We start from the raw sequence: 27,566 nt of genomic DNA, 5'->3' as shown, positions 1-27,566 counted from the left end.
AGCTCCTTCGTTCCTATTCATGTTACTGGCAAGGGAATGTGTCAGTGAGAAAGGTCCTTGGGCTCTCAGGAAAGCAATAATGACTTCTCTTTTCTTGTTTTATTGGTCTAGTGCGTAAAAAGCGAGTGGAAGGAGAGCGGCATTAGCCACACCATAGAGGATGCAAGGCAAGATTGGAGGCCACCAACACCTGCAATCTCCGAGTGCTCACTGGGCAGAAGGGAAGGCACTGGAAAACTGTTGCAAAGGGAGTTGCTCATTTCTATTAATGTCTCCTTCTAACCTTGAAAACACAGCCTGCTCATTTTTAACTTTCATGGTTACTTTAATTTTTACGAGAGGAGATTCATAGTTGGTTTGATTTTTAAGGAAAAAAATGTCTTGCAATGTTTGAAGCCAATATGCAGAATCTGAGCATAACATAGAGTGACTCCCACCCTTATTTTCGATAACTTTTGGATATGTTAAAACACAATCTTGTGTATGGATAAGAGGTTCTCTGCTGAAAATAGAAATTTTAGGGCCAAGTTCTGCAATGCCTTATGTTTGTGAATAATCCTTACTTACATGTGTGTAGTCCTGCTGAACTGAATCCTGCAATGGCATGCTCTTGGAGCTGAACTAGTAATGCCAGTATGTGTTTGTAGGATCACACCCTGAGCCTCTCTCCTGTAGCGGGATCTGGGCAGCTGGAACAGTGCCCTTCCACCTTGTTGGTTCTCCACCCATCCAGGTCCAAGTGCAGGATAACACCTAGGCATATAAACATTGTCAAAGCCTTCTTGTTTACATAAGCTTAGGTTAGATGGATCATTTTGCAATGTTACACTGATACTTGTTATCCTTACTCCACATTATAAAGTAATATTAGTGCTGCCAATCGTATAGACTTCAGATGTTTTGGGTTTTTGTCTAGGCCAACAGGTTTTTATTTGCTACTAGAATGCACAGTTTACAGCTATTAATCTTACTCTAAACAAGTATTCTGAGCAATATTTGTTTTGCTTTGAGCCATGTGTTTGACTTTTTTTAGCTCTGGTATTTATGTACATTTATTAGTATTATAGAACTGTTCTCAGGACTTTTTAGATGAAGATGAATTAAATAGCTAATCCAGGAAAGCAGCTGTACTACCAGGAAAAAAAACCCCACATTAAAAGGGTAGTTGTGACAGCTACATAACTTACATTTATAGGCTCCAGTTCAGGTTTGTCCCTATATCACAAGGCACTTAGGAATTCACATCAGTGCTTATCTGAATAAGGGCAGATTTAAGCATATGCACAAATGCTTTGCTAAGTCAGGGCCTTAACTCAGTTTTTGGAGATAATAAGCACTTGTGAAGTAGCAGCTAACCCCAATGCTCAACAACATCAACATTTTAGTAAGAATTCAGCCTGGTGTTTAATTTTGTGTATTTTATAGTCTAAAACTGTTGTCTACCACTGTTTTATCACTGCCAACAGTTGTCTCTAAGAGCCAGAGGTTCATTCTGGTTACAGGCAGGTGTGCTGCCAGAGCTAAGAGAGACTGGGGTTCAGTGTGTCACACACCCCAGTGCTTTCAGACAACTGCAGAAATGCACCCGTGGCCAGTGTAGCTACCCAGGAAACACTGGCCTCTCCTCTGAGAGCTCCTATACAGCCCTACAGTGTACTCTTGACCCAGGGAGAGTGCTGTGACCCACTGTGCAACTGGGCACTCAGGGAGCAGAAACCAGGGGATCCCCAGGAGCAGCCAGCGCATGTTTGATATACTTGCCTGAGTGAGGTTTTCATGACCAGAGTTGGGGTGCAAGCCTTGAGGATGAACCCTCCCTTCGTGCCTTCTGTAATGGTAATGAGTAGGTCCAAGGCAACACTTTTCCTGATGAATACTAGTTTTCACACTGGAGTCCAATCTTGATAACATACCCTTAAATCCCACTTGTTAGCTAAAATGGTCTGCTGAGCTGGGATGTAAAGTGCAGTATCCATAGTTTACTTTGCTGGAGAGCTCCCAGTCTTTACAATTTCCACCTCTTCTTCCCTTCCTCAGAATAAGGCTGAAACTTTTGCTTTGCGAGTAAAAATCATAACACATAAGGCAGTCTTGCTGAGATTTTCCATTGATCCATACAAGATTTGCTGGGAAAAACTTTGAAAAAATCACATGAAAAAACAATGACAAGTTCTGTAATGCACTTATAACTCTGCATGGGCTTAAATAAGCCATCCTTAAAAAACCGTGCAGATTACCAGGGGAATACTTGGCTTTGCAGCATCAAGTCTTATGGGTTAGGAAGATTCCTCCCCACCAAAACCAAAAAATGACGTTACTGACAAACTTCAGTGATCGGAATCACACTGCCCCTATTTTATTCTTCATTTTCTTTGATCCAACCAAGGGAGTACCCACTATCTTTTTTTTTAATGTATTTTGAAGATTTTTTTAAATGGTTCCTTTTTTTTATAAAGGGTGGTAGATATATGTGTTTAAGGGAAACAAGTGCAATCCATTTCTAGTCTTAATTGCCATTTAAAATGTTGGTATTTGCATGCAGCAGTTTTACAGGGATGGATTGGTCTGACTGCTTCATGTCTGCAGCATGTCATCCTGTATAGCTTTGCTCACAGCCACACAAGTGGTTATACAGTCAGGTGGCTCCATCTTTGTCAGCTACAGTTTGCATCGTGGACCAAGACACCTGGCTGGGGAAGGCCCTGTGGGCTCTCTGTCCCTTCATCTACCACACTCTTTGCATGGGCATGTTTCCTCTGAAAGGAGGATTCCCCAGGCACTTGAGAGTATCATCCAAACACCAGCTCTACCATGCACTAGCAGACAGTGCCTGGAGCTGTACACCACATGGCAGAGGACCTGGGAGGTTTGGCTCCTTCCAGTACCTGTGAGGAGAACTCCTAATCCCTGGCCATTTCTCCAGGCAGCTACTGCCAGCCCCTGCCAGGGGGCTCGGTAACTAGGGACATCTCTGTCCTGCCTCTTCTGTGTGCTCCACACAAGGGCTTAATTGTCACCTGGCCTTGAGCATCACAGGTCAAACATTGCAACAATATGAAGATCTGTTCAGTATAACAGCAGCACGTGATGGTGATGCATGAAGGCAGATTTTCCTGTCAATATAGGATTATTTAGCTGGTTAAAAAACTCTGCAACTAACATGAAGGGGGTCAGCATGTAACTAGTTTTAAATTCTACTTTCAAGCAACATCTGGCATACTCAATGCTGAGTGGGGAACAGAGGTGAATCCTTTTTTCTTAAGCAAACATTCAGGAGTAACTGTCTATTTTTGCACATTGCTTCTTGTCTTGACAGTTCAGTTTGGTTTATATTTTTTATACAGTGTTTTCATGGAAAAGCTTAACTTTGTGTGTGTCCTAACATATATGTGAACTGTAGTGTGCACTAAGGACCATATGTGTACATGTATAACGCTAGGTGAAAATGTTATCTTGGGAACAAAATGATTGCATGCGCACAGTGTGGTGCATATTGCTCAGAGGAAGAGAATTACCACGCTATGTAACAGTGACTCCCCAGCATTGTGGTTTTTCTTAATAAATCTTCATAAAGGATTTGGCTTTTGCAGTTTCTCAGGGTTTTGTGCCTTGAAGCAAACCTCCCTTGACACCCTGACATCAGATTAAGCAGCTCTCTCCACTGTGGTTCTTGCAGCTTTCACTTGTCTGGATTAGCAGCTAGGTTTTACCTTCCCTTCCCCCCACATTCTGTGCACTGGGCTGGAGCTTTGTGAATGATGGTTGAGTGCCCAGCACTGGGAACAAAGAAACCTGGATTCTCCTCCCAGGTTGAACAGGCTTCCCAGATTTACATACGTAACTCTATGGGGCCTGACGAGATATGCCTCAGAGAAGAAGAGCCTGGGAACTACTGGCCTGTCAGTGCGAGCTCTGTGCCGGGGAAGATCATGGAACAGATCCTCCTAAGAGCCATGCTAAGGCATATGGAGGATAGGGAGGTGATGTGAGAGAGCCAGAATGGCTTCAGCAAGTGCCTGTCTGACCAACCTACTGGTCTTCTTTGATGAGTGACTACGTCAGTAGATAGAAAAAGAGCTATGAATGTTGTCTACCGAGACTTCTGTAAGGCCTTTGACTCAGTCCCCCACAATATCCTTCTCTCTAAATTGGAGAGATGGATTTGATGCGTAGACTGAAGAATTGGTTGGATGGCCACATCCAGAGGGTAATGGTCAACAGCTCAATGTCCAGATGGAGATTAGTGACAAGTGGCATCCCTCAGGTGTCCACAGTGGGATCAGTACTGTTTGATATTTTCATCAATGACATAGGCAGTGGGATCAAGTACACCCTCAGCAAATTTGCAGACAACACCAAGATGAGTGATGCAATGTCATGCCTGAGGGATGGGATGCCATCCAAAGGGACCTGGACAAGCTCAAGAAGTGTGAACCTCATGAAGTTCAACAAGGCCAAGTGCAAGGCCCTGCACCCGGGTCAGGGCAACCCTAAGTATCAATACAGGCTGGGGAATGGAGGGATTGAGAGCAGCCCTCTGGAGAAGGGCTTGAGGGTACTGGTGGATGAAAAGCTGGCAATGAGCTGGCAGTGTTCTCTGAAATTAAGCGACAAAGCAATAATAGATCTCTGCGGGGTGCTGTTCTTCTTTGAAGTAAAAAATGAGTGCAATTTATAAAAGGCTGCTGCCATTGGAGCTCCAAAGGGTAGGTTTTATGATTGCTTCATCACTAACTCAGGGAAGACAGACATTTCACAGTTTTTCCAAATTTAGAACTCAACTGTGAGCAGTTGTATGCCTGAAATCACTATTGTTTGATCAGGAACTTTCGTTCAAAACATAGCAGAAACACTGTATCAAATTATCCCTCCTCAGATAGCTTCTACTGAGAAAACATGTAGAACAGTCCTGTGAGAATCCGGTAGAGACACACATATTTCCTGCTGTTTTCTCCACACAATGTCTAGGCAATTTTCCATATGGTGCCTCATTAGAATTTGATACCAACAACATACACTGATCTCTTCCAGGGTATACACAGCTTTAGGCTTCAAGGAAATAAAGCACACTGTAGAGCACCTAAAGGCATAGACTAAGCTCATGAAATGGTTAAGCTGACCCCTAGAACCTTAGCTGCATGTTAAAAAACACTGGAAAATACACACAGTTACACATGCAGGACAGTTAAAGAAACCTCAGAATATCTCCACAAAGTGCTCTCTGCAGTCCCAGAGAAGTTCACAGTTTACCCAGAAAAACAAAACATCCCTACCCATTTAAAAACTGCCTTTATTTATGTCAATACTTGAACTCTGAAATCTCACAGTATCTTTCTTCTCTTGCATGCCAAAAAATGGATAAGACTCTTCACAAAAAATAGGAAATCTCATAGGGAAAAGAGAGGAGGTATCTGTGTCCTAGCGTGTGGTTCTGCTGGGATTTATGGAGCCTGACATCAGAGGGAGTGCTCATGGGAACTGTGCAGCACAACCCCCAGATCCACAGTCATGAGAGCATCAGAGAATGCAGCTGCAGAGAAGCTGATGGGGTCACACACTCCATTTACTATCCCCAAGATACTTTTCTTTCTATGTACTTCACATCTTTTGCAAAAAGACTTGTTTTGGTCCTGCATCCTTTTTAATACGGGAGTTGTGTTGCAGTCCCCTGAGATTTTAACTACAAGTGCAATATATGCCAAAGAACACAGCTACTGCATCCCACCTTCTCAATCTGAACCTTTATTTTGATAATCAGCTTCTTCCCTTGCACTCATTTTTTCAGAATGATAATTTCGTGTGTGAACATTTGAAAAAGAACTGATTTACCAAAAGAGAACTGATAGTATTCTTACAGTCTCTGGGCATCTTTCCTATTCCAATCTCTTCACTCCTCTCCTAAGCCTGAGCAACAGCAGTGCAAGCCCCAGGTGCAGGACCAGTCTCCTCATTAATGTGATTCAGAGAGACAGTCTGAGCTGCAGCAAACTGCATTTACCACTGCCACCCATCTTCTGCTGCTGCTATGCAGAAAGTCCCTTACTTGTATTCTTTTCATGCATCTACCCCTGAGTAAAGTCTTCTCAATTTTGGCTCTAGGGAGTTTTAATACCAAAAGAAAGTGAAAGAAATGCAAGCTAACTACATCTGCCATATTGCAGTAGCTCGGATCTGTCTGTGTGTTTCTCTAGCCACAGCCAGGAGCTCTGCACTCTGTGCCCAGTGTCAAGCTGCTGCCAAACCTGCAGAAGGCTGGCATCCAAATGCAGCTCATAGAGAGCAACCACAGGGCAGTGTTCTGCTGGGTGTGAGGATGTTGGACAGCAACTACTACACCATGTAGCTCTCAAATAAATTATTTTAATTATTTTAATAGAGCACAGCATTTGCACACTAAAACCAACCACCACCAAGCAATCTATGTCATTCTAATCTGTATCAGCTTTATATCCAGTGTTTATCTGTGTCTGAATGGAGCAGAAGGGTCAATGGCACTTGAGCTTTCCTTTTTGAGGAAGGAGAGGATGGTAAAAAAAAATAAATCAGAATTGTATTCAGCTGGTTCCTGGCCACAGTACAGTGCTTTAAATATTCATGTTTTTCCTGCCCATTCCAGGAGAGCAGATGAGCACAAACAAAAGCAGCATGGGAGGCCTCTCTTAATGAGGGTCTGTTTGTTTCTTATAGCCAGCTGCCTGACTTTATTGAGTCTGACACTAGGTAGACTTGGTCAATGAGCAAGGGAGGAGAAAACAAGGCTGTCAGATAAAGCAATTGCATGTACTGTTCCACTCTCAATCTTCTCTGTTCATGACTGCATTGATAATATACTGAACAGAATCTGAATGCAACATTTCATACTTGCAAATTATTTGCTTCCAGAGCTGTCACCACTGGTATAGGTCACCTAAAAACTACCTGGACTTTCAGTCTGTGTTGGTGAACATTACATATATAAAGAACTCCCCAAACCTGGGAATCTTGTATTAATTCTGCCCATTCATCCATGAAAAGGTTATACACTCATCATCTGTCTAAATCAGCATTAAGAGCTATCAGATGATGGTGGTGAAGAGAGAGGTCACTGTGTACAAGTGGCTGGTGAACTGAGGTGTTGGCACTCTTGGTTAGTTTGTACTCCAGCAATGCTGACATGCTGAACACACTTATGTTTGTCATCTAAGTTAACTGGGTTGCTTAGAGGTTGAATCTGTATTCGTCTTGTTTTACCAGTTCACTGAACTCTGGGTTCAGGAATTGAAAAATGAAGACATGGGCAGGAGCTGCTGGTGAGAGTGTCTCCCCCTGCCCCCAGCCTGGCAACGCTCCAAGGCATAGCCACTCTCTGCCATTCCTGGTTTGTTTTTTTTTTTCCTTTTCTTTCCTGCATGCTTTTAGGCTGCCTGCAAGGGGAGAAAGTATCATTAAATGTGTCAAGCTCACTAGAAAATAAGAATAGCCCCTCAAAATAATCTCCTTTAAATTTTAGTCTTCAGAACGGATTGCTCTGTGGCTGCTGATTAAAGCTCCAGTTAAGCTCTCCCTGCCTTTACACTCCCAATGCACTGGTTGATCCAGGTTAACTACTGTGACAGCTTCTTAAATGCACCACAGGGAAGTTTATGGCATCTCTGCTGAGCCTGGAATAAGGTCAACAGCACTGCGTATGAAGCTGGAACTCATTACCTCACACTTCAGCTGCCCTCCTTACACTGCTTTTATGCAGAATAGTGATCTCACTTATGCATTTGTGGAGAAAAAACAGAGTGCCTGACAGAAGGGAAATGGAAGTTTGATTGTCGTAAGTGGCCAGGAGTGCTCAGCAACTGTGACAAAGCCAGCCAGCAGGGACATAAGCAGTTATGCCACCTGCCAAGAGCTGGAGTCCCTTCCAGAAATACAGACTCACAGAGTATGAAAGATCATTTCCATGCTAAGAAAGACTGCAGGTTTAAACAAAGATATGTGATGACATTTAAATAAAAATGCATTTTCTTCCATTTGGTATACATTTTTCATTAAAATGAGACAGATGTACTTACATCTTCTAGTTATTTCCTATTCTATTTTTGTACTAATGACAAAAATCCAATTAAAAATGATTTCTCTTCTCTCTTCTGAAGGTTTCAAACCAACTCCATAATTAAATGAACAAGTCAGAATGAGTAACTTATAATATTCGTACAATGGAAAACACACTGTTTCCAAGGAGAAGGGGCATGATCCTGAATGCCTTGAAGTCAGCTGGGACTCAAACCTGCACACAGCTAATGCTGAGAAATCAGCAGTCCCCAGGGACACCGGCTGAAGTAACCTGCTGGTCCTGTGAAAGACTCGCTGGGCTGTCTTGCAAGCTTGGAGTCAAATGAATCAGTGCAAGAATATCCAAGGAAGAGCTCTGTATGCAGACGAGGAGACTTGCAAAAGGTTTTGCCTATTGTTCTTCCACTGATGCACATGGTCACTGTGTTGCTCAACTGTGCCACTCAATGTTGGACAAGCTGTCACCAAGGCCATATGTGTACTTCTTCACCCTTGTGGTACAGGTCACAGCTTTGTCCACGAGTTGTTGTCAGCTCCTGCTGCTTTGAAATTTTTTTTTGTTTATATAATAGTGATACTACTGGGTCTCATTTTGCCAGAAGAGAGACTATGGGGCCACCTAGTCTGACTTCTTGTGTATTTGATATCTTTAAATTATACGCAGGAACACAGCCTATTATTTAGTCAGGCCAAATGTTTGCATCATTTGGGAGAAAAAAGTTGACACTAAAAGTGTGTTCCAGAGAATAAGGAATGTAATGCCAGGAATGAATTAGGTACGGCATATGCAGATATTCCCATGTGCTGAAAGTAAACTCCACCTGCTACAAAGGAAGTGAAAAGCCTAAAGGTCTCTGTCAGCTAAGCTGAGACTGTGCGATATCAGCTCAAAGCTGGTGATTAAGTTTACCTGTGGACACACGAGCAGATTGGCACATAGATCTGCCAGAGATACTAAAAAGACATTGGCAGTAACCTTCTGGATCCTTTTCCGGATGTTCACTCTGAGCCCAATAATTCACTCTGCCTGAAACTTAACAAAAGAGACTTCAGCAGGCTAATTAACTTGAAAATGTTTAAAAAGGTGCCAAGCTAATCAGCCCTCTGGATGACCCTTTGAATCTCCTCTCCTGAATAAAGCTGCTCTGAAATCAAAGAGGAATTTCAGTTTTTTCTTTACTGAGAGGATTGTTAAGCACTAGCACAGGCTGCCCAGGGAGGTGGTGGAGTCCCCAACCCTGGAGATATTTAAAAGCTGTGTAGATGAGGTACTGAGGGACATGGTTTAGTGCTAGGCTTGGCAGTGGGAGATGGAAGGTTATAGTGGTTGGACTCAATGATCTTAAGGGTCTTTTCCAACCATAACGATTCTATGGTTCTATGATTTACTCTCAAAAGAATTTAGATACTGCAAAGGGTACATACAGTAAAACCCTCATCATAGATCAGAGGAATCTGGCATTGCACAAGCAGAGGTTAACTTCATCACTGTTGAGGATAGCAAGCAACCTTGAACCACTTTCACTCAGACCATGCCAGCATCTGGAGTAATCATCAGTGTGGTGATGGTGCCTAAGCAGTCTGCGTTCTACCTTGGAGAAGTTTACTCTAGAGTAAACACTGCTGCTATGCTGAGCTATATTTGGAAATCCTCTCATTGGCTGCACAGGACACGAACAGTATTTCTACACTGTGAAAGAAACCCCAGGAAAGCAGTAAATTACTGCTCATCCTTGCCTGCCCACTGTTATAAAATAGGTTTTAGTTCACTGGGTTTTAACAGAGCACATACATGTACTCTGCTGGAAATGCCAGTCACCTGCTATTAATTAGCACCGACTTATAGCAAAGGCAAATTACAAGATTCCTCTCGACAAGTTTTACAAGCAGCAGGAATTGGGAAGCGATTCTGAAACAAGTGTTGGTGTTCAGTGGGGTGCCCTGCACAGTACAGTTCCCTGCTCGGACTTTGGGTAGGTTAAGGCCATAGTACTACCCTGGCAGCTGCTTTGCCATGGACTCCAGGTATGGCAAGTTTGCCTCCAGTGGCAGAAAAGTCACAGGATGACAAACAAGTCACTTATGGTTAACTGAAGAGGGAGGAGAGGCAGGAAGAGATTTGTGCTGAATGTGTGGGCTTCACTGTAAGTGCATTAAGATTTCTGCAAGGCTGACAAATACATAAAGCACATTAAAGTAATTTTTTTTAAAAGGTGATGCATCTTACTGCATTTCTCTAAACTGGACAGTAATGGCTATCTCAGGTTACTGATCCTCAGAACATCCCTTCATTAGAAAACAAGCCTTTTTTAATGCCTGCTTTACAAGGGGTGGCTAGCTATTGTGTGGCTAGCTATTGTGCTCCCCCTTTTACTGGTACAGGTGACTTTGTATTTTTTAAGCTATCTTCAAATCATTCATAAATCATAGTTTGCTTCATTTTTGACAAATGGTTTTGGTGCAACCATTTAAAAATACTCAGACAGCGAGTATCATACCTGTCCTTCACACAGTACAGAGGTGGAAACTGAGGTACGGATACATTCAATACTTTTTCCCATTCACATTACAAAATGTTAAAAAGTCCCCTTCATGTTTCCTGTAGCAGCTTCTACAGAACCTGATGCACTACCCTGTCAATGAAGATTTATCTACTAGGCATGCATTTGTTTTCCAGTACAGCTCATTGGGGCTGCAGTGATGCTTTTCCTTCCCCTCTGATCTCTGCTATGAGTCACTGAAGCCTTTGCTCACTGTCTGGGTCGGAGCAAGAGCTGTGTCACCCTCTTCACATGCAGGCAGCTGGGTACCCAGAGCAGTAGAGGGGAGCAGAAGCATGACTCAGGCTGGAGCATCCATGGGCGGTGTTGCCATGGCAGCTATGCTGTAACCATTGGCTTACTCAGACTAGGCAGCCTTTAATTAATGGCTTCATTCTCACTCCTTCCTTTCTCTCATTGTTGTAGTATTTACTGCACTTGCTAGGCAAGCCAATGAAAGCCTTCAAACAGATAGCAAACAGCAGAGACTACAACCAGTCCGAATAACATATGGCAGAAAGCCCTGAGCTTCCAGGAGCAGTAATGAAGTGTGGCTGATAGAGCTGCTAGTGTCACCACTGCCTCCAGGAAGGGGAGTGCCAAGGTGATGGATACCAAACAGATCTGCCTAGACCCAAGACTCACTGCCAGCACCTGGCAGGCTCAAACATTCAGATAGTCACTTCAACATCAGAGCAAGGAAGGAAAAGACATACTTGGAATCAGAAGCTCTCAAGCACATCTTCAGTTGTATTGTTGAGCATGGCAGGGAGAAGATAGGGTTTATTCACTCTCCTGCCAGTGGGATGACTGAGAAGTACCACAAATAAGTTTACATCTTCTGCTAGATGGACAGTAGGCCACTAACCTTCAGGAATGCAAGGACTGTAGGCTACAAATCACTACAGTACAGAGCTGAAAACTGAAGAAACAGTTGGAAATGTTGGGTTTTTTGCTGTTTCAATATTAGGTGAAAGTCTATGTAAGCAATATTTCAGGAAAGAGAGATGCAAAATCAAAGACAACAAGTAAGCCTAATCCTCTACGTGCTTGTAATTTTTAGCAATGTCACTTTTGAAATGCTTTTTAACAAAGGAAATTCCAGTCACAGCATGCTCTATGGGAAGACATTAATCCAGAGTAGAAATTAAAGTCAATTTTTAACAACAAACAACTTGGGATCAGGTATACAACAGATACTACAAAGATCCAGTTGTAATGATGAGGAACTGAAGTTCACAGCCTGGAGTAACAAACCAGATTGTAAGTTCTATAGACTAAAGAAGTGTGAAACAAAGACAAGAAAATATTTAGGAAAAAACCCACCAAAACCCATGAAGCAGTTTGCATTTTCAGATATGAAAATCCGCATCCTGACAGCATTTTCAAACTTACTTGCATACCCAGGATAGCACATACTCATTGCAAGTATTCAGAACTGTTCAGCTGTACCCTGTTCTTCCAGCAGAGCCAAACGGAGGAACACCACCATTCCCCCAAGTAGATGGCCTTTGCACAGTTATTACAAGTTTTCAGGACTGGCTCCTCAGTGGTGACTATTTCTAATAGTTGAAAGATGGATTCATCAGTTCATGATCACAGGGTCATTACATATAGCACAACTATATGCATATGGTCACTGATGCTCATCCTACCTTCAGATACATCACCAAAAGAAGTCTCCAGTCATATTGCAGAACCCAAATCTCCTCACTAACTCTTCGCACTACTTTTCCAGATAATACCATTTTTATGCTGCTAGGGAAAGGGCTGCACATCTACTAGTAGCAGTAAATGGCACTGCATTGAGAATCACTATTTTCCCTTCAAGTAAAAAGCACTCAAGTTGATCTCTGCTATACATCTATAAAACAGGTTTAAAAAGAAGTGGTACGGCTAACATGTACAAAGTATGCAATAGGAAGCAGGAGAATGAGCATTATCCCCCTAATTGCTTGATGTCCACAGCAAGAAAGAAAGGATCTGCAGTGTGAGGAATACAACCACAGCTCTGTTCTTTCAACACTTTACAATTTTACTTCAAGGTTTGAAGTCTGAGGTGCTTTTCCCTTAGTGTAGTTAGTACAAAAGACTTCTCCAGATATAGCCAAGCCTTTACCTAAAAGTTCTGAGTTGTGAAGAGCTCCCTACTTCAATCTCAGCACCGAGTGATGTAAACCAGCATCTGGACTTTTGCACAACCTCACTCCTCAGATGACATTGACTCTGTCTCCCAGAAAATACTCACACAAGATTCAGGGCTCCTGCTGAACTTGCCTTGCTAGGGCCAAATGACTGAACTACCCCAAATTAATTTCTGAGGATAGCCTAATGAAATGAGTTGTTTTAGCTCAGACAGGAACAGGGACAGAATAGTTCTCCAGAACATCAGTTTCTCTTCAATTAATTAGAGAGAAAAACCTGTCTGGGTGTAGATGAAAAACATGACTAACAAAATGTTTTCTCCAATGAGAGGATGTTTTCTTGTCCTATATTTCATACCTGAGACACAGTGGGGTTTGATGTTAACAAGGTAGAACCAGCCTATGTACAAGTCTTGTTGCCAGGATGATACAGAGAAGATCAAACATTTTTCAAAATGACCAGTCCAGTTGTAATAAAGAACATCAAGCTTTTGTTGTTTTAATCTCATCCCATTTACATATGCACACTGGGAGAACAATCCTTATTTTAATTTGAACTCAGTTCAAACTGACTTAAGAGATTTGCAATATATCACAGCAGAGACTAATGAGAGTTCATGCTCTTGTTAGGAGACAAAAATATGAAAATAGATAGAAACTGATGATGTTCATGGTGATAGGCTGGCCTGAACCTCCTGAAATCCACTGTAAACAATAAATGCCATCCAGCTACAAGGAACAACTACACTGCTCTGTGTAATGGCACAGCTGAAACAATAGCAGCCTCATCCACAAACCAGATGTAACAACTTAAAACAAAGCCACATGCAGGGAAGACTGAGATCACTGTCAAGGAAATGCTGCAATTCTGCCAAGATCTGGGTTTATGAGAAGAACTAGAAAGCCTGAGAGAATACAGACAACACAGAAGACCTAATGTAACAGCTGATAGCTCAAAATGAAACTTTACAGATTGTCAGTGAAGCTGAGGCAGATTTTGTGTACCTATGATATCTTGGCAATAGAGACGATGAGCAGAGATCCTTGCCAGCAAAAACATTTGCTAAGAGAATTCTTGATTAGTAAATGTAGTTAGAAAAATGACTGAATTACCAGTAGGGCACAACGTTGTCCACTGCAGAGAAACGTGTTTTAGTGTTTTTTTCACTTTTGGAAAAACCTATTCCATCCTCAGGGGCTTCACTTTTGAAATGTCAACTCTGAATACACATTCTACTTGATTTACTTGTTTGCCAGATTTAACAATCAACAGCAGAAGCCTTCCTGTTTACAGAGGCAGGTCAAGAGTTGGTGATGAAGGAACAAAACAGAATGAAGGATGTTAGAAAATGGACCTGGGGATATAGTCCAAGTGAGGATGAGTAATGATACTTGCTTCTTCAGATGTGTGTCAAAACCAATCTTCATTAAGGGGTTTGGGCTGTTAAGGTTTGCACTGCTGTTAGATTTTAACTTATTCAAGGACAGAAAGAGTTATGATTCATAAAGAGGCTTTTCAGAAGATGAGTCTAAGCCCTGCACTGCTTAGGTAGTGCTCTCACTGTAGCTTAGATAATCACTTAGGTCAATCAAAAGCTGCAAAAGATTGAATGTGCATTTGTTACAGCTATCTGTATTTTACAGAGCCTATCAGCCTCAGCTGAACAGAAGGCCCGAGCATCCCACACAGAGCCCAAATATCATGCAAAAGCATAGTTATCACTGCAAGAAGACTAGGAACTAAACCAGAAGTTTTATTGTTTCTATTTTAGAGTTCAAAATTACAAACACATCTGGCTCCATTACACCTAATGTATAGAAGCCCAGCTGCATTTACCTTCACGTATTCTGCACTCTCTGGTGACCTCAAGCCCAGGTACCTCTTCAAGCACCTGCAGTCAGACAGGACCAGCCCAGGTCCTGTCTAACTAACTGGGATGACTAACATCCCAAGGACCTCATTCAGCCTCTGCAGCAGAGTGAGGACTCCTCACTCACTGCTCTCCACAGAAATATCTGTTTGTAGGTGCTTTCCTCACAGGAACCTCAAACAGCTGATTGGTACCAACGCAGCCACTGAACTACAACTCATAAGCAGCTGCAGCCCTACCAGGGAGAAAGATCTGCCTGAAGGAACCTGGGTTTCTTGTTTCCACTTTCAGATTTAATCTAAATACCAAACCAAAACATCAAGTCCTTTTGACCAAGAAAAAATGAAACAAGTTTACAAGTTTTTAAAGAAAAGCTGAAAACTGCTGTTTATTCAGGACACTGAGGCACTGTAGAACATCACATCTACTTGTGGCAATGTGATCTCAAAAACTGGTAACTGGAAAGTTACATGTCTTTAATCAGATGATTTTTTTCTTTTATCTGATGAAAACATTTAAACTATTTCCAAAGGTTCACTACTGAAAGTGCTTTCCTACTCCTAGTTTGAAGCAAATCTAATAGCTGCAGACACCATGGATTTAAAAGGTCACTGCATAATCCAACCTCGGTGATTAATATTTTCCTTTGTAGCTATAACTATACTAAAATAATGATCTCAATTCACAGGATGATTAAACATGTCTATTAATTTTACTCCAGTAAAACAGGTTGAACAATATTTGTATAACCAAGTTCATTTAACCATACGTCACAATACCTTTTCCTTCAAACAAGTTAATTTTGCCAGTTAAACCAAAAAAAATAGTCCTTGTTCAAACTCATTTTTTTCCCATTCAAAATTGTGTGTTAAGATTCCAATTTTAGTATCTTATTCAGAGCCACCATCTCAGTACTACTGTGAACATTATCCTTCTGCCTGCTCATTTTAAGGCCTCGTTATTGCCCTAGGAAGCACATCAATGTTTACTATAAGAGTTCCCCTGCCGTTTGCCATTTGTACAAATACTCATCAAGATGAGCAAGTGCCCTTGATATGAGGTGAAAACTCCTGTCAGGAGTGCACTTGATAGGAGGTGAAAATCTCTGCAACTTCACAAAAATTATACTCTCAGAGCCATTGATATCCCAGTCATATATTTTTTGTGAGACACGATTTCAAGCAGACTTCTCTTGATTTTTCTTAGATTTTGTATATTTCCCAGCACTAACTTGGACTAGTTACAGGAACAGGCCTCTTCCTCAACCAGAAGAGCAATTAATATGTAATATTCTACTTTAAAGGAGTTCTTTCTTTGTTGCATATTTTGTACTCAATTTAAATTTCATATTATTCATGTGAATGAGCATAAATATACTGACAATATGAAAAGCTACGTTTAATGAAGGAAAATTAACCTCTTAGCCCAGCAGACAATTAAAACAATAATTAATGAAAGCAGATGGCAACCAGGTCACAGCACTTAAGGATTAATATATTCAGTACTTCTTGATTCTCAATTCTTGCATTAAATACTGGCAGTCAGCTTGCAGAGTTTAATCTTTCTGACTACATGGAAGTGGGGTGAGGAGAAAAAGTCTAATCAGCTCTTTTTACAGAATCACATTATCTCATATGCTGCAGAAGAGGGCAGAGGCAAACAAAGGGTCTGAACACCCATCCCACAATGCCATCCTAATCCCTCAGGATCCATGCAAGATCAGGACCAAATCATAGCAATATCCTTTTCTATTTTTTTCCTTTTCCTTACACAAAGCCATTGGAGAAGCATAAATACAGCTTTACAGAGGCTCTGGCTCCAGAGGGCTGCTCTGAATCTGCTCTGACTCTGCTCCTGACACGTGCTTGAAGACTTTGAAGTTTTGTCCCCAGCTATGGAACTGAGAAGTTGGGCTCTGTTTTGTGCATCTGAGGTCAAGACACAAGCTCCTGATCCCTTTGCTCTTCTAATGGATTCCTTTACCTCTTGTAGTGTCTCCTTCACCTTCTCTTTTTTTTTATGTAGCATGCTCTTCTAGAAGCAAGACACTGAGCACTACATAATAAACAAAGGCATCACCTAGTGGTGTCACCTGAGTGATCAAACTGCATTTTTTAATGCAGAAATGCATTCTGACAGCTGTAGCCAGTGTAACTAACAGTATGTCTCAAGAGTTTTATATCATTTTACAAGAAAGTCAACCTTGATACTAAATGCTACTTTAATTCCTTGATGACTTCCTAATGAAACAAACCCGCCAAGGATGCTCACCAGGAATCTGCAGAGGACCAATTTGGAGAAACTGAAGATACCTTTTCAGGCTCTTTATGTGACATGGAGTTAGGAAATGATTCAGAGCAGCTTGAAAGAATTGCTTAAGAGGAAAGAAGATGTGAGGCAAGTACCAGCAAATTTGTATGTCTAAGATCAGCATGAGTGTTTATGTAAAATATTTGGGCTCTTTCAGGTAATCCCTCCCATTGGCTCACTTGCCATCTTGAAAATATTTGTTCAGCTGCTGCAAATGACAGGACACTCACAGGATGAGGTAGATCTCATACACTGCTCTGTTCAGGTGAATTAGCTGATGGTAACTGTTTGTTCTGCAATTCTTCTGGTTGGATGGCCAGCAGCAGAGTTCATCTCAGGAAAATGAAAATCCCTGGTGCCAAAGAGTAAAGTGACAGACTGGAACAGTCTATTTTAGAAAAGAGCTGCCATGTCTAGTTAGTATCATACAGAGATTCACTGCACAGTAACAAATGGTTGCTGGACTGAGCTTGGAAACTAAAGCCAAAAGTATATTGACGATTTCAGCCAGGAAAGAGAAATGCTTTTCTGCACTGAGCTTCAGGGAGCAAGCGTTCCTACTTTACTGACGTTCTCAATTTTGCTCCCTTCATTCCAAGTTATCTTTTTAAGGGCATAAGACTCTACCACAGATGATGCTGTGCATGACTAAATTTAAAATTAAGGGAAGCAAAGATAATTTGATGTAAGCAGTAAGTAAATCAAAGGGTCTCTATTCCAATTCAAGTTTCATTACCTCACATAATCTTCTGCCACCACACTGCATCTGTACCCTGTGGAAAAAAGTAACTACTCTAGAAAGCTTTAATTAAAAAGTCCCCAATTCACTCCACCCACCAAGCAAAACATTTTATTTTCTTTGATCACATTTCTTTACAGAAGACTCAGGTTATCAAGTATGAATCCTAACAGTGAAACTACTATTCATCTATCTCTTTCTGAATGATCATGTGAATCTGTTTATTACTCTGTATCACTGTGCATTTTACTGCTTATGTTTGCACCTATTGTTTTGGTGTAAAAAACCCCCAATTATCTGATATACTCATGGGTGTCTGGGCACAAATCCAGCATTGTTATACTGGTGTTATATAGATCACCTGCCCACCAAAACACGTTTGTGAGCAGATGTAACTGAAAGCTGTAAGGTGATAGTATGCTATTACAGCTTCTGATAGAAACAGGCAGAAATTCTTTTCATTTTCACATACTGACACTAAATGCTTTTCTTTAAATTCTTATTGTTTCATACAGTAGCTTTTCATTTTGATACATTTAATTCATTCACATTAATTGACAATTGTTACTATATAAAATTGATTAAATGCATCAAGGTACATTTATCAAAATTTATTAATATTTATTATAAACAAATGTGAAATCAAATGTAACTAGCACAGTCTAGCTGAAAGAGAGAATCTGCAGTTCTAGCCAGCTAACTACATTCAGTTGCAAGTTCAGTGACAACTAACTGCTTCCAGGAACTACCATTGTCCAAATCTCCATATACAGACAGCTTAGTCACTGACATTTAGCATCTCATCTATCACTAGTTTAGTATTATAGATAACTACCACACTCTGACTTACTAACTTCTGCTCTAGACTTAGCTGTTCATAACATCTTCTTGCAAGTCTGGCATTCGTGTTTGCCAAATTGGAGCATAAACTAGTCCGCACCTCGTTTACTACTGTAATATTCTGAGCGTTTCCTTTCTATATACTCACTTGTGCAAATGATGCCCCAGATGATCTTCCCATACTTTGTTTTGATGAGACTTCGGCTAGCGCTGGGTAAAAGCATGTAAGAAGCCCATGTGAGCATTTGGAAAAAAAAAAAAAAAGCCACATTTTCTGGCCAGTACCAGAGTCTTAATTAAGGAGCTCACAACAACTAGAAATAGAGTTGTAAATCACTTCTGAGAGAGCTCTTCAGCACAGGCAGACCTCAGCTAAGCCAAGTCATCAGGGAGATTATTTTACTAGCAATATTTGATGATACTTCATACAGAGGCTCTCATACATACCACCTATTCATATACATGTAGGCACAACTGCTGTAAAGACCAATCACTCAAAGGATGGTGAGCAAGAAGTAAATGATCATTGCAGCAAGTACTTTAAGAGATAAGGGCTAAGCAGAGAGGAGAGGAAAACTAGCTGGAAAAAAACTAACCAGCCTAGAACTTTAAGAGATTCTGAATGAACAAGCAAGTAGGGAACACTTGGGCACATAAATAACCAGTACTGAAGGACTTCCTAGACAGGACTCTGCTGCTGAAATCCTTTGAGGAGGAGGAAGCTAGTCTAATGATCATATATACTTACTTATATCTGACCCTACAAACCATACTTATGCTAGAACAAAAAAGCCTATCTCTAGTTAGATGTCTTAACAAAAAAGAATGGTATTTGCACACTGTGCAGGATGATAGAAGCACTATCCTCTGTCTTTAGGAAAACATGAGAATGAGTTGGTACCTGTCAGAAGAGCTAATAATGTACAGGTAGGATTATATATCCCTTTGGACAACTGATCTACAATGAAGCATGGAAACACAGAGTACTCAAATACCCTGGGAACACTAAAAACAAAGTCCTCCCAAAAGATGTAACTCTCTTCACATAAAAACCTTTCTTTATTTTTGTTTTTTAATGTGTAGGCAAAACAAGTCACATAGTGGCACACTTTTCAATGGCCCAGAAAAACAAGCATCTCTGAAGCTATGACTTATGGACTGAGCAGTCAGTGTCCTTATGCTTCTAGCAAAACTGCTGCAATGGTTGGTAACCTCTGGCATAGAGCCATAGTATAAAACTGAAAGCAGTAATGACTCAAGTTGCTTTTCTACAAGACACTTTTATCCCTTCATTAACTCTTCATCTTGTATTCTGACTCAATAAACTGTCAGGGCGCTCTGCAGCTTGTCCAGTGGCTACCTTTATACAGAACCTTTTCCACATGGCATTTCCTCTGTAAGTGTCACATTGTCAGAAACTGAAGCTTGCTCAGAGTGTAACAGAAAAGAAGTTATGCTGTGGGAAGCCCTAGAGAGAACAGTACTGCTTAGAAAAGCTCAAGGATCTTTATCCCATCATAGGAAACCACTCTTCTACAAAGACTTTCTATGTTAAAACCATAAACTATAATCCAGAAACAGTGCAATGGATGGAGTTACTGGAAGAAGCACTCATTTAAATACAAATTAGAAGGCTTGTGGTCAGAGTAGCATCTCAAACCATTACATTTCCTTCAAATTAGTTCTCTACTTTCTTGAAAAGCTGAGGACACCGTTGATGCCAAGGAGTTCAAGCTGCTGTGCTGTAACATTGCTCAGAAACCACATCAGTTACTTCACAGAGCATGCTAACCAGCTGGCTTCGGCTGAATGTCCACTCCGGAGCCTCGCTGAGCTCAGGACTAGCTGGGCACCGAGAACATCTACCACCCAAAAGAGGCACGCAGGGCACCGGCCAGGCGGGAGTAAGAGCTTTGACATCTCCAGTTGCGATCAATCGTCTGGTCGCCACTCGAGGGCAGCATTTCAGTAAAAAACCACACATGGGAAGAAAAATGAAGGACCCCGAAGTGCCGGACTGTTTTAGCTCAGTTTGTACCAGGATCTTAAAGCTTTCTGTATCTATACAAACAGCGTGGCAATATGAGCAGAGTACTGAAGTGAAAGCAATGAAGGAGTAAAAGATCAATAACAAATAAATAAGAGCAGAGACCCTACGACCTCTTCAGATTGCATGTGTCCTAGCTCCTGGAAGGAAGATGCACTCACACCCTAATCTCCCATCTTCCTCCATAGTGGAAACAATTCATTTGAGAGAGGGGAAATGTAAGCTTTCACTCAAATCAGCCAATTTCTACCAGATCACAGAAAGTTGTTTTTGTACAATTTTGACTTCAAAAGCTGAACAGCACCCAGAAACTGTGTAGGATACAAAACAATGACCCACTTGGTCCATCATCACCTTCTCACTTCCAATAACACCACTGTAATACTCCTAAGGCCAACTTCTTACTGCCCAGACTGGGAAGCCTGTAATAAAAAGCCTGAATGCTGCTGGTTTAATGCCCTATTTATACCAGCTAAAAATAGTCACAGGCTAAAAACATGCTCCAGTTTTGGACACTGAATGACAACACAAGCTACAAGGCCAAATAGGTCAAATTAAAATATTCCCACAGGAAGAAAATATACACTAGTAAACATCCTGCAAGCCAAAGAGAACTCTTGGAATAGAAACTTGTTACACAGCTTCAAATGCACCCTTGTTGCTGTTTTGTCTTCATATTCAAAACATTAAGCTTTTCCTTCTTACCAGCGACAGGCAGCTCTGAGAGGAGCATCACAAGGGCCACCTCCCTCAGGCCTGGGGAAGCTGTAATCTAAGGCATCCTCTACACTCACTGAAGACATGTAATTTAGGAAGTGACTCACAGCAAAAACTTAATTTGAGTTGCTCTTTCCAAGGCAAGAGTTAAACTTTGTTTTTCCTTGAAAGAAAACATACATGAACTCCCCTCTTATTTTCAACTGCTGCTCTTTCTAGGTCTTTTTCCTCCAGGCACATATATACCCTGTGAACATATATTGCAAGAGCAAGCATCTGTATGCTTCTCCTAGGTCTTTCCAGTGGGCAGGGGACTGTTGGGATATCTGCAGACAGCTGAAGACTTACAGCTTGAATTTCAAAGCTTCATTCTTAATCACCTAAATGATTCCACAGATTGAAGCAAATGAGTCTAGAAGACAGACCAAGTCTACTGAGAGTTCAGATTCTGTCTTTGACTACTTAACTCCATAGCTGAAGCCAGATCCAACCTGAAGAAGGAAAAAAGACAAAAAAAAGATGGAAAAGTAGGATGAGGATGGATACTTTAAAGAAATAAGATCAACAAGCAAGCATAAGGAAGAGTAAATATAGTTTAGCAGGTAGCATATGGAGATGCAAAGCTTGATATTCTGATCTGGATTTTTATATATCTGTTGACTTCATGTTTTTGGGCAATTTCTGGACAGTATCTTTAGATACCCTGATGAAGCAGTTCGAGGTACACTTTGATAAAAGCCAGACTTCTTTGATTTACTAGTTGATTACTATTGTACTGAACCCTAAGATTAAAAGAAGGGCTAAAAGGGCTGGCTGATTTTTTTTTAAGTCTTCCTGAGCTAAAATAAATCTAAAGGAACGTAATAAATAAACAAGTTATTCTTGATCTGTTAAAACAGGTTATACAAACCTGTTGGTAAAAATAAGCCTAGAAATGGAATTGTATTAACATAGCCAGAAGTGCCCATGAGAGCTGGTCAATCTTCAAGCACCACTTCCTCCAAGCTTAGGATCAGTGTGTCCCAATGTGCAAGAAAGGAGGATAAGGAGGTAGGATGCCTCCATGGATGAGCAAGTATCTGCTGGGACAACTCAGGCAGAAAGCAGCCATCTATGAGAGGTGGAAACAAGGGCTGGCTTCTTGGGAAGAGTATAGGAACATTGCCAGGGCATGCAGGGGTGCAACTAGGAAGGCCAGAGCCCTTCTAGAATTAAATTTAGCCAGGGAAGTTAAGGACAGTAATAAGGCATTTTTCAAGTACATCAGCAGCAGAAGGATGGCGAGGGGTAATGTGGGCCTGCTGCTAAATGCTGAGGGTGCCCTGGTGTCTGAGGATGCAGAGAAGGCCAAAGTACAGAATGCCTTCTTTGCTTCAGCCTTTACAACCAAGGCTGACCCTCGGGAAGCCCAGTGCAGCAGGGATAACAGGATGGCCAGGACAGCAGAGGACTTGCCCTGGGTGGAAGAGGTTAAAGACTTGTTGGCCAAGCTTAAGGCTCAAGTCAATGGATCCTGATGGGATGCATCCTAGAGTGCTGAGGGAGCTGGCTGATGTGATTGCTAAGCCTCTCTCCATCATTTTTGAACAATCATGGAGGACAGGTGAAGTGCCTGAGGACTGGAGAAAGGTCAATGTCACGCCAGTCTTCAAAAAGGTCAGGAAGGACAACCCAGGAAACTACAGGCCAGTCAGCCTCACCTCCATCCATGGAAAGGTGATGGAACAACTCAACCTGAATGTTATCACTGAACATATGAAGGAAAAGATGGTTATCAGGGGGAGTCAACATGGCTTCACCAAGGGGAAATCCTGTTTGACCAACCTGACAGCCTTCTATCAGTGCATAACCAGCTGGCTAGATGAGGGGAGAGCAGCAGATGTCATCTACCTTGACTTCAGCAAGGCTTTTGACACTGTCTCCCACAACATCCTCATCAGAAAGCTCAGGCAGTGTGGCTTGGATGAGTGGACAGTGAGGTGAATCCAGAGCTGGCTGAATGACAGAGCCCAGAGGGTGGTGATCAATGGCACAGAGTCGAGTTGGAGGCCTGTGGCCAGTGGAGTTCCACAGGGATGGGTTCTGGGGCCAGTCTTGTTCAACATCTTCATCAACGACCTGGATGAAGGAACAGAGTGTACCCTCAGCAAGTTCCCTGATGACACCAAACTGGGAGGACTGGCTGATTCCCCAGAGGCTGTGCTGCCATTCAGTGGGATCTCGACCAGCTTGAGAGTTGGGCAGAGAGGAACCTCATGAGGTTCAACAAGTGCAGAGTCCTGCATCTGGGAAGGAACAACCCCGTGCACGAGTACAGGCTGGGGACTGACCTGCTGAAGAGCAGCTCTGCAGAGAGAGACCAGGGAGTGCTGGTTGATAATAAACTAAACATGAACCAGCAATGTGCCCTCATGGCCAAGAAGACCAATGTCATTCTGGGATGCGTCAAGAAGAGTGTGGCCAGCAGATCAAAGGAGGTTCTTCTCCCCATCTATTCTGCCTTTGTGAGGCCTCATCTAGAGTCCTGTGTCCAGTTCTGGGCTCCTCAGCTCAAGAGGGACAGGGAAGTGCTGGAGAGAGTCCAGTGCAGGGCCACCAAGATGATCAGGGGACTGGAACATCTTTCATATGAGAAAAAGGTTGCGGGAACTGGGGCTGTTTAGTCTGGAGAAGAGGAGATTTAGGGGTGATCTTATTAACATTTACAAACATCTAAAGGGTGGCTGTCAGGAGGTTGGGACATCCCTTTTTTCTATAGTAGCTAGCAACAGGACAAGGGGTAATGGGATGAAGCTGGAACACAAAAAGTTCCACTTAAATATAAGAAAAAACTGTTTCACTGTGAGGATGAGGGAGCCCTGGCACAGGCTGCCCAGAGGGGTTGTGGAGTCTCCTTCCTTGGAGCTCTTCAAGACCCACCTGGACATGTTCCTATGCAACCTGATCTAGGTTGACCTGCTGCTGCAGGGGGGTTGGACGAGATGATCTCTAAAGATCCCTTCCAACCCCTACTATTCTGCGATTATATGATATATGAGTAAACCACTATTTTTGTCTTGGGTTCTTCACTTAATTAAGAAAATTCCCTTTGGCTCTAGACATGGCTGTGACTGGAACTACTTCGGCAAAGTGAGGTGCATAATGACACTTAAAAAAACCAAACCACCCACTGACAAATGAATAAAGACTAATTTTTTTTTAATATACCTGTATGAATAAACTATTTCTAGTGGTGAATTGGCTGTTTAGAGTTTTTTCTAATGAAATATTCGCCAACCAAAAATGGTGAGAGTGAAAACGGCCCTCACAGAGTGGGGTGAAGACAAGACACTTCTTTATTACCATTCCTCTAGGCTATTATGCACAGCTCTCTCATGACAGAGCTATCTTCCTTATGCTCATTGTTGGGTTTACACACAACTGGAGGTGCCATTAACTATCACATTTAATCCAGATTTTTTTTTTCTTTCCTTTTTAATTGAAAGAGGCAAAAGCAGGGGTTAATTACACTGAATTTGAATTCAGCAGGGAAAGGAAGATGTTGTTAACCTGTCACCAGAATGCTCAGCAGCAATGGCAGAGTGGGATAAGGGGGAGCCCTTACCTCAAGTATAGGTGCATGTGAACAGAGGAAGCTTATAGGGAACCACAGGTAGCATGGACAAGTAGGGCAGTGTGAACAGAAACACACAGAAGCTAAACCAAAACCATATTTAAACTCAGAACTAGTCTCCAAAGGCTAATATTCCAATGCAATATGCAAGAACTGTTTTCAGCATGAATTTCACTCTGGAAAATGAAATCAAATAAGGCAGCAGGCAATCCAATGATACAGGAATCACACAATCACAGTTTAAGGGTTGTAAGGGACCTTGAAAGATCATCTAGTCCAATCTCCCTGCCAAAGCAGGGCCACCTAGAGAAGGTCACACAGGAACTCATAAAAAAGTTGTCAGTTCTTATATTTACCTCTGTTTTCAGCACTTTACTTTTGGCATAACTCTTTGCACTCCTCCCTTTGCAAAATGCGCACAGCATGCTGTCATCCTCTTGCAACAGGGTTTACAGGAACAAGAACAGGTAAGCAACACAAGGCATCACCACCTGCAAACGTATAAGCCATCTTGGGTGGTAAAAGGTAGGTTGCTAATATCTCCTGTCACTAACACACTGGTTAAAAGGTGTGAAAGGGACCATGCTATTGATGCATTCTTAAATTAGTCAACATGTATCCATCCGCTACACATAATTCAAGCCTGCATACATCACTAGCCAGGCATGAATTTAAGTAAGGCTATAGCCTGACATTCCAGTTGTAAACTGAATACATTAACCCAGAAGTTGTAGGAGAGCAGATACTTTTCAGGGCATCTTCCTATCAATTGCTTCTTAGTGGAGAACAGTATTTTATGTAGTTTTTGATATTCATTAATATATATATGCTCCTGCTCCAAATGTTTCTTCTTTCTGTACTGTTGACTTCACTGACTGATAACTTATTAACCAGAACTGTAAACAGCTTGATTTCAAGAATTTTATGACTTAAAGGAAAAGCTGATAAACAATAAAAAAGGCAAAAAGAAGGTCTGAGCAAAAAGAGACCCTAAAGGCCAGAGGCTGTCCTAGAGGAGCCACTGGATGGCTTGTTCCACTCTCCTTCAAAGCAGTGTCTGTAGCAACTCCCTGTCTGCCAAGTGCCCTGTGCTGTGCCCTAGGACCTAAGGTCTAATACAGACATGGATAGTCTCCTCTCAGATGCAGATGTGCAAAACAGGGCAACTCTATCTTGCATGCTCAGCCCACCTATTTTCAGTGGAAACAACTGTGAATTGCCCAAAAACTGTGTGCCTTTTCAGCATGCACAGGGAGAAAATAAGTACCAATCAAAAGATGCAATTAGGAAGAAGCAGCTGACTAGTATCATCACTCTCCAGCAGATCACACCAAAACCCACACAGTTGGAGGAAACAGAACCCATCTGTGATAGCACAAGCCAGCCTTCCCCATGGGACCCAAACCACTTGCCATCCTTTTCTGTGCAAGACTTGCAACACTCACATTACTAAGTAGAAGGTGATATCTAAATAAAGCTAGAGACAATGAAGAATTGATAATCATGCAGTTTTGAAAGATTTCAGCGTCTTGAAATGGTAGGTAAGGAGAATAAATAAAACTTGATTGGCACTTTATACAAAGCCAAAAAAAGTCTGAGAATGCAAACCCACAGCACATGATACTGCAGCACTGTCTTGTAACCTTATTACAGAAACCCATAGTAACCCCTGCTAAGAGTGTTAAATATTAATAATGGCTCACAGCTGCTACTGCTACATAATGGGCTTATTTTGATGAGGAATATGTGCACAGCTTAAGTAATGCACATCAGTGCGGGCAAACCTACTTTCCTTTTGAAATTCATGCAAGACTGCCTCTCCTTGCTGCAATTAATTGCAGAACCCAGGGCTATTATTCTTAAAAGGTAGGATTTGTCTCTGATCTTTGTCCTACATTGCATCTGTTTTTTTGTCAGAGGTTGCAACATGAGCAGAGGTGGACAGCATAGCTTGACACGCTACCCATTACCAGGGGGTAGCCTTCTTTTTGTCTCTTCTGCCCTAATTACTGTGACTCTGCTCATAAAGCCCATAAGGATAGTTTTTCATTCTTCCTGAAATGAAAACATCCCTGTCCTACAACAGTACCACTATCACAAACAATGATGTCCCCAACTTACATAATCATAAACCTCAAAGTTAGGAAATGCTCTTTTACTAAGCAAATTTGGGTTTCTTTACTGACAAAGTAGTTGATGAATACCTGATCATTAACAGAATGATTACCCATTCTCTTCTCTGCTTACTTTTCCATTAAATCATGTGGGCCACCTTAATTAGACTCAGTTGATACCGATACCTGTTTTAGAAGATTGATAATTTTAGTGTGTTGAACTCTGCAATATTTAAAATAAATCAGGATCACTGTGCACTTACTGATCTAAATACAGATGGTCTTCCGAGATAAAATGGCAGCTAAGTATCCATGGTTAACTGAAAGTCAATGGACTGCACAGACTTGTTGCTTAATTAGAAAATTCCACATGAAGCTCTGCTGAAAACTCTTATCCTTACAACAAATTCAGAAAAAGGCAGTGATTCACTAGCATTACCTTTAACTACAGCTGTAATATTAGCTCAAATACATCTTTTATATCCTTAGCCAGTTCTTGTAGGATTTTCTATATGTATGCAAAGTGCAATCTAGGTCTGAGCATGTGCCAGAGGAGAAAAAAAAAAAGCAGAAAGGAGTTTCCCCTTC

At 41.6% G+C, this 27,566-nt stretch overlaps 1 protein-coding gene across 4 annotated transcripts in view; it reads left to right on the top strand.

Moving 5' to 3' along the window:
- LOC104560552 (tropomodulin-2) overlaps positions 1-3,576 on the top strand; it is a 37,951-nt gene extending 34,375 nt beyond the window's left edge. For all 4 annotated transcript variants that reach the window (XM_061999995.1, XM_061999992.1, XM_061999994.1 and 1 more), the window contains one exon: positions 112-3,576. In XM_061999995.1, the coding sequence (XP_061855979.1) occupies positions 112-146 (35 nt within the window). In that variant the 3' untranslated portion in view covers positions 147-3,576. The remainder of the gene's footprint in view (positions 1-111) is intronic.
- The last annotated feature ends 23,990 nt before the right edge of the window (positions 3,577-27,566 follow it).

The sequence above is a fragment of the Colius striatus genome, chromosome 7 (genome assembly GCF_028858725.1).
Source record: "Colius striatus isolate bColStr4 chromosome 7, bColStr4.1.hap1, whole genome shotgun sequence".
Classification (NCBI taxonomy): Eukaryota; Metazoa; Chordata; class Aves; order Coliiformes; family Coliidae; genus Colius; species Colius striatus.
Note: the sequence above shows the minus strand (reverse complement) of the source record. Positions and strands in the feature narration are given on the sequence as shown.